Source organism: Nelusetta ayraudi, unplaced genomic scaffold (genome assembly GCF_046127955.1).
Source record: "Nelusetta ayraudi isolate G7.1 ecotype Tasmania unplaced genomic scaffold, CSIRO-AGI_Nayr_v1 ptg000048l, whole genome shotgun sequence".
NCBI classification, from domain to species: Eukaryota; Metazoa; Chordata; class Actinopteri; order Tetraodontiformes; family Monacanthidae; genus Nelusetta; species Nelusetta ayraudi.
The window spans coordinates 11917501-11930808 of NW_027466098.1; the positions used below are offsets into that span (position 1 = coordinate 11917501).

General features: G+C 47.1%; 1 protein-coding gene across 2 annotated transcripts in view; it reads right to left on the minus strand.

Moving 5' to 3' along the window:
• The window catches only part of hic1 (hypermethylated in cancer 1), a 15078-nt gene extending 2385 nt beyond the window's left edge, over positions 1–12693 (minus strand). The window contains exons 1-2 of one of the 2 annotated variants that reach the window (XM_076036370.1): positions 12438–12693; positions 1–6600 (exon numbers count right to left, since the gene is read on the minus strand). The exon at positions 1–6600 is cut by the window's left edge and continues 2385 nt beyond it. In XM_076036370.1, the coding sequence (XP_075892485.1) occupies positions 4391–6586 (2196 nt within the window). In that variant the 5' untranslated portion in view covers positions 6587–6600; positions 12438–12693 and the 3' untranslated portion in view covers positions 1–4390. Of the gene's footprint in view, positions 6601–10688; positions 10899–12437 lie in introns of those variants that run through there. The other variant, XM_076036369.1, reaches the window with a different exon arrangement.
• Between the last annotated feature and the right edge of the window lie 615 nt (positions 12694–13308).

Below are 13308 nucleotides of genomic sequence, written 5' to 3' on the forward strand. Positions count from 1 at the left end.
GGTCCCGAGCTTAGCCTGGCAGGGCGGCCTTTGGAAAAAAAATTGCGCTGGACGCCGCGGAGGGAGATTGTCCCTTTTGGTCTGGAGCATCTGCTGCAACGTCTGCTGAGAGCTTCAGCAGAGGAACAGCGTAAACATCAGGCAGCAGCGGGTTCACAGCAGCCGTCGCTGCTGCTGCTGCTGCCGCTGCTGCTGCTGCCGCTGCTGCTGCTGCTGCTAGAAAGCTTAAAGCCATACTTTAGATTTTTTTTTTCTTTCATACAACCCCCAAAAGAGAAATATCTGGAATTTATCCAAATCCTTTGTTTCTTCTTCTTTTGCAATAGATAAAAAAAAAAAAACAGGCCAGGAACAGATGTGTTAGTTTAACAGGGGAATTGGACACAATTCCACTCCTCTTATCATTTCTTTTTGCGCAAATTAACCAGACACTTTTATTTTTCCGCTAAGGACGGGTGCACTCAATGAATTGTTTTATACGCCTTGAACGTCTTCATCCGTGACCCCGCTTGCGGTAGCTTTGTGACGGTGGTTTTTATGGGATGCGTTGTCATATAAATAACATTAACAAAGGCATATGGTGTAAAACCCCACTGGGGTGAGTGGCTTTGGCAGCTAATTGGAAAAAGGCTTGTGCAGTTTTCACTGAGTGGATCGCTGACAAAGCAAAAGACACTGTTTTTTTTTTAATGGCGGGGGGGGGAGGGGGGTTAAGAAGCTTGAATTACATATTTAAACTTGGAAGGAAAAAAAAACCTACCCTAAACACTTTGAGGAAGCATTTTTAATACGTTCCTCTGATGCCAAACCGTGAATCCCTAATTGCTGAATTCTAACAAAATGTCTTCCTCAGCACACAGGCCTTGACAGCAGCCCTCCACCCCTCCACCCCTCCACCCCTCATGATAGCGCAGGATTTATTCCCAGAGAGCGGTCGAGGGGAAGGAAAGGAGAAGATACAGCCTGCCTGTTTTCTGAATGGAGAGTTTTTCTCACCGAGACAATGGCTGACGTCCGCCCCGCTGCGTTCTCCCCTGCTCCTCTCCCTCTGCGCTCTCCCTCGCTCTATCTTTGCCTTTTGAGCAGAAACACGCGGCACATCCTGCTCAGCGCGACGCACCAGCCAAGAGTTCACTTCCTGCCTCCTCGCGCTCGTCTCCTCCGCAACCGACTCTATTCCCAGGACGTGCGTTAACGGGGCCCGTCTTCACGCCCGGGGTGGGGGGTGTGGGGGGGGGGGGGGACGTCGGGAAGCGCAAGAAAAAAAAACGAGACAAGCAAACACTTCCTTCTTTTATGTACGTGCGGCGAAACCTCCAGCCGCTGTGTGCCGCACATTAAAAGATATATATTTAGCAAACTCTGCACCGTGTGCGTCCCTCTGAGCTGTTGAGCCATTATCTTTGCACTCCCCTCGGGCGACAGCAAAAACACTCTGTGTTATTTTAGCGATGGGACAGGGAAAAGGAGGGGGCCGAATTTTATTCGAACCAGAAAACGATATTCCCACGGCCGACATCCGTCTGCTCCGTCCACGATTTTTTGTAACGCCGACAACGCGCCCCGTAAAAGTCCTCGCCGTTGGTAACGTTTCACCCCAGAGTCCAAAGACTCCCAGCTGCCTGGCCTCTCGCATACTTGTGTGCATGTTCAGCCTCAGTCTGACTATCATCTAGAGTTCACTAACCTCGGGAGTGGGGGAGCGAGAGAGGGAGAGGCGGTGACACAATACGAAGCTTTCTTTTTCAAATGCACACAGCAAAGCCACATGTCGTCTGTTTTAGGGAAACACTGATAATACATCATGTCTGGTGGAGACATTTCAAAGTGCCAGTGAGTCACTGAGGCCTGAGCAGAGACATGTCGCTGAGCAGAAACTGAAGACCACTGACACCTCGCTCGCTCGGGGTGGGGTGGGGTTCAGGAAAAGGAAAAAAAAAAACCTTTGCACGCTGCCAGTTAAGACGCTGCCAACATGACTTTGCCTTGTGCTCTTGACCGTGGAACTGTTTAGACCATTATAAGCCTCTTCGAGGACGTCACAACGTATACCGCATTAGTAACAAGTACAAAAAAAAATAAAAAAAAGACACAGAAAAGTAAATATCATCATATCTCTCAACCAACAAAGCTGTATCAAGAAATATATAAACACAGGAATAACCACAGGTTTAACACAGGATAACCATCCTGTAAGGACATAAGGTGTGTGTGAGAGTGTGCACGCGCCGATATTGTTATTGGAATTCACTTTTTTTTTTCTTTTTTTTTTTCTTTAGTAAAGCTTAGCGTCCCCTTGCTGGGTTCAGTCCTGAGGTAAGCGCCAGAGTCACGTGGGCTGCGTTCAGTTCAAAGTGAAATAAAGACAAGTGATTGTTTTTTTTTTGTTTTTTTTAGTTTTAGTTTTTTTAACAAAACATGTTCGATATGATCATATGCTACAAAGAGACCTTTAAATTACTAAGATAAGAAAGGGGGGAAACATGAAAACAAATCCCAAATGTCAGGCACGTCGACTTTGTGTCTTTAACCCCTTTCAGAATCCGCTATGTCACATCACATCACAGTGTATTTATGGCTTTAAGTCTTCACATTCACCCACTGAGGTTGGCTTTGGCACTATAGTGGTCAGAACATCAAAGACCAGTGAAAGTGGTTATAGTAAAAAAAACAAAATACAAAAACAGAAAAAGGCCTTCTGGTGAATAAGACAAAGAAAAACCTTTCAGGGCTCTTTTGTTGTCGTGCTGGAGGAACTGCCCGTCAGCTAAGGCGGAAGTGTGTCACTTTCACTATCTGGACATCATATCAGAGGAAAATAGAATTTTGTCCTTTTTTTAGACAATGTCAAAGGGTGGATCTGTGGGCGGGGCTGAGTCGGGAGGCATGAAATGGGACGCGGTGCCGGCGAGTGGCCCAGGGGAAAGTGAGATGTCGGAGGGATTAGTGAAAGACGGCAGCTGGAGCTTCCGTTTTTTTTGTGTTTTTTTTTATGTGTGTGTGTATGGGTTTTTTTTAAGCTCATACTTTGGACAGATTAGCGACTCGCAAACCCAAAAGGCACCAGAAGCCCGAAGACAAGGCGCGCAGACGAGGGGAGGGCAGAGGTCGGAGAGCATCCGACAGGCTGCCGCAACCGAGTTAATCACCCCTCGGCTGTTCGCAGTAAGATTTCTGTGTCGTCGCCTACAAACCTGACCCCGGCCTTCCCTCTCAGCCACATCAACGTTTTCAAATATCACGTGAAAAGAGAACGGAAAATTAAAAAAAAAAAAAAAAACCCGTCATCAGAGACCACACCCATTGCCTCGTCTTCACCATGTGATGAAGCAGCACTCGTCTTGAGCAGACATATTAGTGTGTCATCAACTGGATATGTGCAATTGTGTCCCGGTTATGAAATAACGGAGCTGTAAATACAGGCCAAAAAAAAAGGAATGCTTGTCGAAATGATAAGGACGTTTTAGCTTAGAAAAGGGTTAGAGGCAGAGTGTGAGGTGGAATAAGCTGACGTTGCTGTCACGGAGTACAAGTCCGAGGAAAACACACAGGGGAGAGCATTACCTTTTAAAAAAAAATAAAAAATAAAAGTCGGGGGGAAAAAAAATAAAGCAGGGACTTTACCAAAACTCTGCAACAGTTGTTTCCTATCATACAGTCTTCTCTTTGCAACTTGGCGAAACACATACATGATTTAAAAGCTGAAGAGTGGGATACATAAATTGTCCGTTACACCCAAAAAAGCAAAAAACAAAAAGAAAATAAAAAGGAAAAAAAAATCCCCATGGCTTTAAAGTCCAGAAAGAGTTGGCTTATTCATTTGCTAAAAGTTCCACTCAGGTCTGGACCAATACCCTGAATTTTGTCCTTATGTGCTTCTTGTTGTGTTTTTTTTTTTTTTTTTTTGGTTTTGTTTTGTTTGTTTTGTACAACACATTCTGTACACAGGTTTAGGGTCAGGTCACAATATTCCTTTGCAACCACTTCTTTTTTTTGGATTTCACTGTCATACAAAAATAAATAAAGCAATTTCATTTTGGTTTTTCAATTTGTCACTTTGGCTCAAAGGCTGTGATTGCATAAATGTTTTGTTTTGCACAGACATAAATACTGTACTTGCAGCAAGTGTCCCTTGGTCACAGAATAGCACAGGGCTCCTTTTTAACGAAGGAGGACTTTAAGACACGTTAGATGCTTTTTTTTTGTTTTGTTTTGTTTTTTGTTAAGGCACTTTACAAGTCAACTTTTTTTTGGTGTGCATCGGCAGGCCAATCCCTTTTGGCCTGGGTCTGAGGTGCAGAGACGAGTTTGAGGTGAACGGCGTTTTTCGAATACTGCAAAGGGTTTGTGTGAGTGTGTTTTGTGTTTGTGTGCTGGCTTGACGCGGGACTTAGCTGGGCGAGTAGCGGTCAATGGTGCGGGCCTCGGTGAGGGGCTGCGGGGGCAGGGGCGGGGCCAGGGCTTGACCCAGGATGTCCGTCTTGTCGTGGGCCAGGCCGAGGTGCTTGGACAGCGGGTACAGGCTCTCCATGACCTTGGCGTCGGCCACCAGCTGCTGCTGAGCCTGGATGAAGAGCTCGTTGGCCTTCTCTTGCTTCAGCCCCAGGTGCTCCGCCGTGTATTTGGTGAGGGGGTAGATGCCCTCCAGGTCCAGCTTCAGCTTCCCCTCGGCGCCCAGGCCGCCGCCGATGCCGACGCCGCTGTGCATCTTCATGTGGCTGATGAGGTTGCGCTGCTGGGCGAACTTGCCGCCGCACACTTGACACTCGTACGGCTTCTCGCCCGAGTGGATGCGCATGTGCTCGGTGAGGCGGTACTGCCGCGTGAAGCGCATGCCGCACGACTCGCAGGCGAAGGGCTTGAGGCCCAGGTGGCTGCGCATGTGGCGGGTCATGGTCCCGCGCTGCGTGAACTTCTTGCCGCAGATGCTGCAGGGGTACGGCCGCGTCAGCCAGTGGGTCTTCTCGTGCTGCCGCAGGGTGGCCGGATCCTTGTAGGACTTCTCGCAAGAGGAGCAGCGGTAGGGCCGGATCATCTCGCCAAGGCCCCCCGAGTTCAGCCCCTGGCTGTTCTTGTTCTCCAGGTGCGAGAGGCTGTTCAGGGTGTTGCCGCCGCCCGTCAGGCCCCCGTAGCCGTTTGTGTTGCCGCTGTTCTTGCCGTTGCCACCGCCGCCACCGCTCCCGAGTTCGCCGCCCGGGTTGCCGTACAGCTCCTCCTCGGTGTGCGTCTCCACGTGCGCGTTGAGCTGCTCCGAGCTCGGGAAGCCCTTGTCGCAGGGGATGCAGACGTACAGGTTGTCCCCGAAGCTCTCGGGCTCGTACGGCATGTACGGCCTGCCCATGGAGCCGGGCGGCGACGGGCGGCCCTCGCTGCTCCCCGTCTCCTCCGTCCCCGAGCCGCTCTTGTCGTCCACCCCTTCGCTCTCCTCCCCGGCGGCCTTGTGGTGGTGGTGGTTGTGGTGCTGCTCCCCGTTTTCACCGCCCTCCTCCTCGTCCTCCTCCTCGTCTTCGTCTTCGGGCGGGTACGAGAGCGGCTCGTGCTTCACCCAGCGGTAGATGTTGCCCATCTCCCTGCCGGCGTCGCCGCCGCCTTCCGTGGGAGTGTCGGGGCTCATGGGGCACGGGTAGCGATCCGTGCCCTGGGAGGCCGAGCGGTGCAGGCGGGGCAGGTGGGAGAACAGAGGGGGAGTAACGGAGCCGGCCTGCTCGGCGGCCTCGTTTTTGTCTGAGGGGAAGGCCCTCCCGTTGGTGGCCTGGGCGGGACTGGTGCGGTTGCTCAGGGCGCTCTCCCGCTCCTCGTCGTTGTGGCTGTTGGCCAGGTGGGACTGGCACGACATGTGCTGGGACTGGGAGTTGGGGCTTTTCTTGGAGAGATCCAGCCCGTAGTTCGGGGAGCAGTTCCTCTCAGGGTGGCCCGGGCGCCCGAGCTGGGCGGGCAGCGCTGACGGAGGAGGTGGGAACACCTGAGAGCCCTGGGTGGCAGTGGGGGCATAGAGTTCTCCTGCGTGAAGGGCGAGACGATGGGGAACCAGGTCCTCCAGTGGCGGTGGCCGGGTCACATGGCTGTTCAGGATTCCTCCCGGAGGGCAGGACTGAATGACGGGGGTGGAAACCCTGTACCTGCCATCACCTACTAAACCCATGCCAGTGGGCCCCAGCTTTGGGTAAGGCAGAAAGTGGGGTGCCTGGCGGGGAGGGTACTTGCTGTTTCTCTTGAGCTTCTTCTTGCACAGCGCCACCAGGTCGAGCAGCTGCAGGTAGCTGGCCGCCGCCAAGACGGCTCCAAGGTTCGGCTCAGTGGGCGAGGAGGGGTCTCCGTCGCTCAGGCGTCCTGTGTAGATGTAGTCCAGAATGACCCTGAAGACCCCCGGACTCACCATCTCATGGTCGAGGTTGATGAGATTGTCGTGGACCACCAGCGACTTCAGGTAGAGGCTGCTGGCAGCCAAAATGTTCTTGTGAGCTCTGAAGAGGGCGTTCTGCACCACGATGATGACGTCACACAGGAAGCCCTTGGTTCTCTGGCTGTTGAGCTGCAGGAGGAGATCCCTAGCGTGACTTGGAACTTCCATGGCACCCAGCATCATCTTCAGTCCACCACCTGGAACAAAGGATATTGGTGAGGATTTCCCGCAGTCGTGGCAAACATTGATTGGAGACATTATGGGCACATTTAAAATTCAGCACCTCACCAATCATCAGATATTCCCCAATGATCCCTGAATGCTGCGTTTTTGCACTTTATAATATTAGTATTTAAAAATTGACATTTCACAGAGACTTTATCCCCTATCAAAATACCATTAACTTTTAACTTGAACACTATTGTGTGCTTAATTCACAAATTCTCTACCTGCCATAATGTGTGCAAATAATATTCATTCCTTTTCTTGGATCGTATTTAGTTAAAAAAAAAAAAAAAAGCCAAACGATGCTGGATTCAGCGCACAGGCTACGCAGTCAAATGAACTTGTGCAAAAGGTGAAACGTGGTTTTCTCATTATCAGAAACCCAAGTGTACGCACTCACTTCCTCTGCACAGGGCAAAAAAAAAAAAAAAAAAAAGACACAAAATTCAGAGTACTGCAGATATGTTTTGTGACTGCTGGCTTCCCGATAAGGTATTCTAGAAGCAGTGTTGCTGACTTTTAAAACAAAACGGGGGATAAATGTAACACAAGCTTGATGAATCGCAGGTATAAACCAGTGTGGGGAACCAGAGGTACGCATCCAGAAAAACAACACATGGATCTTTCATAAGCCTCCATCCTGCCCAGTCAAACCGGGAATACCGTGCGCATGAGATGTAAATCAGCATCAAACTGTTCCCCGCTCCTGCTCGAGGTGAGCTCCAGGGATCTGACGGTCCGCACAAATAACGCTGCGCATGATTCTTCCACGCTCTAGCGTCAACACTAATTGTCGCATGGAGTCTAAAATAAACTGTATCAGCTGCGCGCTGGAATCCATCATGTATTGTTCAGCCACCAGGCTCTGGGGATGGTTTACTTACGAGATTAAATGTCTCAAACTGTCCCCGAGGGCTTAGTCACGCTGATGGGAAACAAGCAACTAAATAAATATCATGTCATCTGTCTAATCATGCTCTTCCTGACACCAGCTCATTCACTTCTTGTTTATTCCATTCAGTGTGCACACTCGGCACAAGAAAGGGGAAGTAGGAATATTTTTTTTGCAAAACATAAATAAAAAAAAAAAAGCACCTTGACCGATAACTTACAAAGGAATCCCAAGGAACACTCCAAAAGTATGCGCGTGATCATTTCCTCTGTCAATGCGCTGCTGCCAAATCTGTGCATTCAAAAGAGCCTATAGGTCTCTCCTGAGCACAACAGCAGAGACATGATTACATGATTTACACATTCTCTATATCCAGCCTTTGCAACTATAACCACTAAGCAAAAACAAAAAGGATCAAAGTCTTTAAACAGGAAGGGTTCTGTGGCAACTTTGGTCCGCTTTTCGCTCCGTCACGTCCGCAGTTGCCGTTTTGAATTGTTTCCACGACTGGTTTCTTTCACCTTTTGATTACCCACTGCGCTGATTTTGCGATAAATCTCACTGTCAGACAGATCAAACATGTTTGCAAAGTGGAGTGATATGAGCGAGAGGCCAAGTACTTTCCGCCACTTGTTGAACCTTCGCAGAGTCTCCTTTCCATTAGGAGGTGTGCAGCTCACTGCGACTGGGCTGCAGAGCAGAGCGGCGGCACGGTGACACGTTGTGTATTCAAGCATGCACACAAACAGACGGTGTCCGCCCAGTTCTCCGCCTGCCGTGCCATATCAGGCAACAGACTATTTTACAAAACATTCAATCTAAAGAGCAGCATTAGAATAACATATAACAAATGCCAACTTCAACTGTGGTGTGATTTTAGACAATTTGTCTGCTATTTAAAAAATTAAAAAGGAAAAAAAATGATTACACTGTGCACCTGCAAGGTTCTGTGCACGTAGCAACTCCAGCTGTTTTGTTTTGTGATAACAACACCCAACACGATAAAGGTCCCCCCCCCCCTCCCCCCCCTCCCGCTGCCATCTCAAACTTGTGATGGGTTACTGGATTAAATATATCTGAGCCCAAAGTTTGTCAGAGCATTTGGTCACCAAACATGAAGTGTGTGCGTGCATGTGCGTGCGTGCGTGCATGTGCGTGCGTGTGCGTCTGTGTGTGTGTGTAAAAGTCTTGCTTGGAGGACAGGGGCGCTTACTGCACCCTGTTAAAACGCCATTTATTTTGAAGACATTTTCAGAGGAGCTGCTGACAGCTGCGCCCCTATTTTATATAGCACATTTTCTCTGTATAATCTTTGAAGGAAGATGTTGCTTTTATCATTTCAAACATGTTTTACATATGCAGGCGACGGTGGTGCATGTTGCGGTTGTCTTTTTTTTTTTTTCTTACTGTTTTGCCAATGTTTTGTCACTTTTTGGGGCCTGTGGCAGAAGACTGAACTTCCTACCTGAACATGAAGCCAAGGTCACGTAAACACAGACATCTGCTTTAAACCTCGGGTTGACACGTTACTTTCTTTGCCCCTAATTTTTGCTTTCCATGCTCATGTCACCCTGTTTATTTTACAACCCATTTGACCATGCTTGCATGAAGGCCACGTCCAATTTACGACCAAACGCCGCAATGTGTTTGGTTTAAATTTACAAGAAGGTATTTTGCGGCAGTGTTGTATTCCTTTCATCCAAGTTTTGATTTACCATTTGCAATATCTTCAAGAGAAGAAAAAAAAACCTACTTTGGTTCAGCCCGTGGGAGACGTGCAAGACGGAGTTTATAAATACGTATCACTTAGAAAAACTACTTCCTGCAGCGCAAATCGAGAAGTTGCACCCAAAGTTGAAGGGGTTTGTCAGAATCGCGCAGAATTTCCTGTGAGGCTGCTGCGATCACGCCTCTAAAAAAAAGGGGGGGAAAGAATTCACCAACTCAAATAAAATAGAATAAAATGATTCGAGGCAACATTTATTGTTACTTTAACGTGACGACAAAGTGCACATCCATATAAGACATATCAGTGTCTTTATAAAATAATCATATTTAATCTGTGCCTATTTTAAAGTAGGAAATAAATGTTTTCTCGGGCTCATTTTAGTTCTATGTCTTCTGAGGATCGATAGATTTTTATTTTTATTTTTAAATTTACTTTATTAAATTGTATTTTATTTTTTTTCAAAACAGAGAATGCACGGTGCTTATAAAGTTCGGGACCGCTGCTGTTCATTTCACAGCAAACCGAACCGTGCGCGAACGGCTTCGTGCGAGCAGCAGCAGCAGCAGCAGCAGCAGTAGAAGCAGCAGAGGCTCATCCTCATCGCTACAACTCCAGTGCGTAATCGCTCCCAGAAGCGGATCTCTGCAGCGCGGCAGCGCGAAAGGTGCATCACACACACACACACACACACACACACACACACACACACACACACACACACACACAGCTGTTTCTTCTTCAGACCTGTCAGCAGCCCTTAGAAACCACGTCTCTTCCTCTCGTGGATTAGAAATCTGTGCACTAAAAATATCCCTCCAGAACTGTGTATATAGCAGGATGCGCTTTCTTTCCCTTTAAGCAACGCCGCACTCACATGACTCCATAAAGAATTTATAGAACCTGTTTCGCTTTAATTTATTACAGGGTAACTGAAGAAGCTGAACTTCCTTTTTTTTTATTTAAAAAAAAAAAAAAAAAGTTCGGTGTTTCCTTTTGCTTTGAGGTTATTTGAAAGTTCAAAATCGCACGTGGAGAAGAACTCGAAAACTTCAAAAGACTCTGAAGACTTTAAATCTGACGAGGAGGAAACGGAAAAGTGTGTCAGACTATCAAACTATTTTTTTTGTTTACGCGTGACATTCGGTCCAAGTGAGCCGTTTCTAACTCACTTTAAAGGGTTTTGCAGTCTGGCAAAACTGATAATTTCAAAATAAACATTTCGTTCCTGTATTTGAAAGTAGGCCTTAATGCTAAAAAAAATAAAATAAAATAAAAAATGTCCAACCTGTACTTTTACGGTCGTATCCCGGATTAAAAAAATAAAATAAAATCAGGCAAATTACAAGCTACTTAAAAATGATCAGAAACAGCGATTAAATAGAAAGCAGCCTTGGTAAGACACAGTTTAAAGCTGCGCGTCCCAGCCTGTTGGCTCTTACCTGCATGCCCGATGTCTTCTGCCATCCGATCTAAGTCTCCCTTAATGATCATCTCAGCAGTCTCCGGGAGTCATATCTGACGTTTCAGCTCTCAACTGCCAGCCTCCAAAAAAACATGCCAGTTTTCCGTGCTCGTCTGCCAGCTCTCTTTTTTTCCTCCCCCTGCTCTATGATTATTAATTGATATGAATTTCTTGTCGCTCCTCCGGTCCGTCCTCCCACCTACTCCCCTCCCCTCTCCCTCTCTTCTCTGTCTCGCTGCCCCTCCTCTGCCCTTCTGTCTCATCCCCTTCTATTTGAAAAAAAAAAAAAAAAAGAAGAGGAAGAAAAAAAAATACGTGCTCAGACCGGCATCAGTTTCCTCCTATTTTTTTTTCTTTTCTCCCTCCTACTAATTTCCTTAGCTATTTTTGAGTCGGACCAATAACGCGCACCGGGATGATAATGGAGCCTCTGTGCGCCTTAAGTGTTTTAGCGCCCCGTGTGATGTCAGTCTATAATAAAACTAAAAGGTAAAACAGAGGGCAAGAACTTCAAGTGACCCCGACTTGAACTTCTCAACACATCGTCTTAAAGGGACATGCAGGCTGGTGGTGCGCGTCGGCGTTTACTGTAAGTGGCACATTAATCGACGAAAATAAAAGAGGGCTCAAATGAGTTTGACTCACGAGGAGAAACAGGAGATACCACTCCTGTGGGGGGAAATGATTTATTTCCTTAAAGAAAGAAAGAAAGAAAGAAAGAAAGAAAGAAAGAAAGAAAGAAAGAAAGAAACATGTCACCCCTGGATAGCAAACTTTTCAATCTGGTGGAGCATCTTTACAGTTCAGTGAAGGTGTATTTTACCTCCCCCTGGGATGTTTGGAGCTATTAAAGGCTGAGTGAGGCAGAAGGGAGGCGGGATAAGCTTCTGTTAGACTTCCAAAACAAAACAAAACAAAACAAACAAAAAAACAACACCTGAGCCGTGAAGCACCTGAGCATGCAGCAGCAGCACTAGTGAGAGTGCTTCAGGGCCTGCTCTTCAGGGTGTTTAAACAACGTGTCAGTCCAGCTCCGGCTTGTCACAGTGACTTCATTTGCGCAATTAAAATGCAAACTGTCTGCCAAATGTGGAGCAGCAACCTGACTTTGACACAAACTTATTTTTAGTTGTTGTTGTTGTTGTTATTCCACAGGTGTCTTTCTTTCTTTTTTTTTTCTTTTTTTTCCACTTACATTTGCAGCCATCTCAATAGCAGTCAGGTATCTTTTTGTTAAAATATTTAGATATGTGTGGTGCAGCTGTCAGCTGTAGTCTGTTGTTGTTGCTGTTGTTGTTGTTGTTGTGGTTGTCAAGCTGTCAAGCTTGTTGTATTCTATGCGTAAACTTAAAAGTTCACGTTTCCTTCCAGAACTTTATTAATCAGCATATTTTAAAAGCGAAGCATACAAAATAACAATAGACAGCTAATTGTGACAATAATAACCTCAAGTATTTTACCTCCAAAGTGTATGTGTCATCTATAAACCATGCCGGTGAGTTCACGATCCGGATCTTTTGAGTTTCCGCAGCCGCGTTCACACACACACACACACACACACACACACACACACACACACACACACACACACACACACACACACACACACACACACCAGGACGCTCGAACGCGCAACCAAAACCTCACTTTAAAAGTCCCACACTCGCCGTGTGACGCGCGCGCGCCCTGATGCCACCCGTACGCGAGCGTCGCCCCTCGGTCTTACCTCGGACTCATGTCTGTTGCCCTGGCCGTGTGTCTGCTCCCCTCCTCGGAGTTCCCTCATCAGGACCTTCACAGGTTTTCACCACCCGCCCCCGGACCCGAAACTCCAGCTTTTCTCTGTCACAACTTCTCCTTCCGCGTAACTTCTCTGCCCCTCTCGTCTCCCCCCCTCCCCGCCACCTCGTCGTTCGCCCTCTGCGTCCGCGCTGAAACCTCTCACGTGTTCAACAAGACAGGCTGACACTTCAAACTGCGCCGAGGTCCGGTCGGACCGAAAACCCGCCACCGCCGGTGGAGACTTTACGCGCACAGCGACACCCAACGGCGAGTCCCGCTGCTTTTTTACCAGGGAGGGCACACGGAGGTTCCGGATGATGTCTGACACACAGCAGCAGTAGTGTTCAGTTGCACGTTGGCGTTAGACAGAAAACACGTTGAACTGGCTCGCCTTTTGCTAAAAGAAAAACAAAAACAAAAACAAAACACAGATACATAAAAAAAAAAAAACAACAACAACAACAACTATATGTATTGTAATTAAATTGTTATGACGATTAATAAAACATCCAGGTTGGAAGAATGTGTTTTAACCGCCAAGGAACACCACGCAATAGAAAAGTTAAAATGTTAATAATTCAAGTGAGCTGTTTATTTATACCATACTGTAATAAACAAGTTTAAAAATGTAAATTAAAAAAAGGAACATTTTTATTTCACCTGCATTAAGTAATTACTGTAATGGAACAACATATTCATGTTTAAGTAGCAATAAGTCAGTTGGAATTCTTAAATTAAAGCTACCTTTTGAAACACAAAAGGACTTCACTCGTTTTACAGTTGTTCACAAGATATTCATGCTGTAATTTTCATTG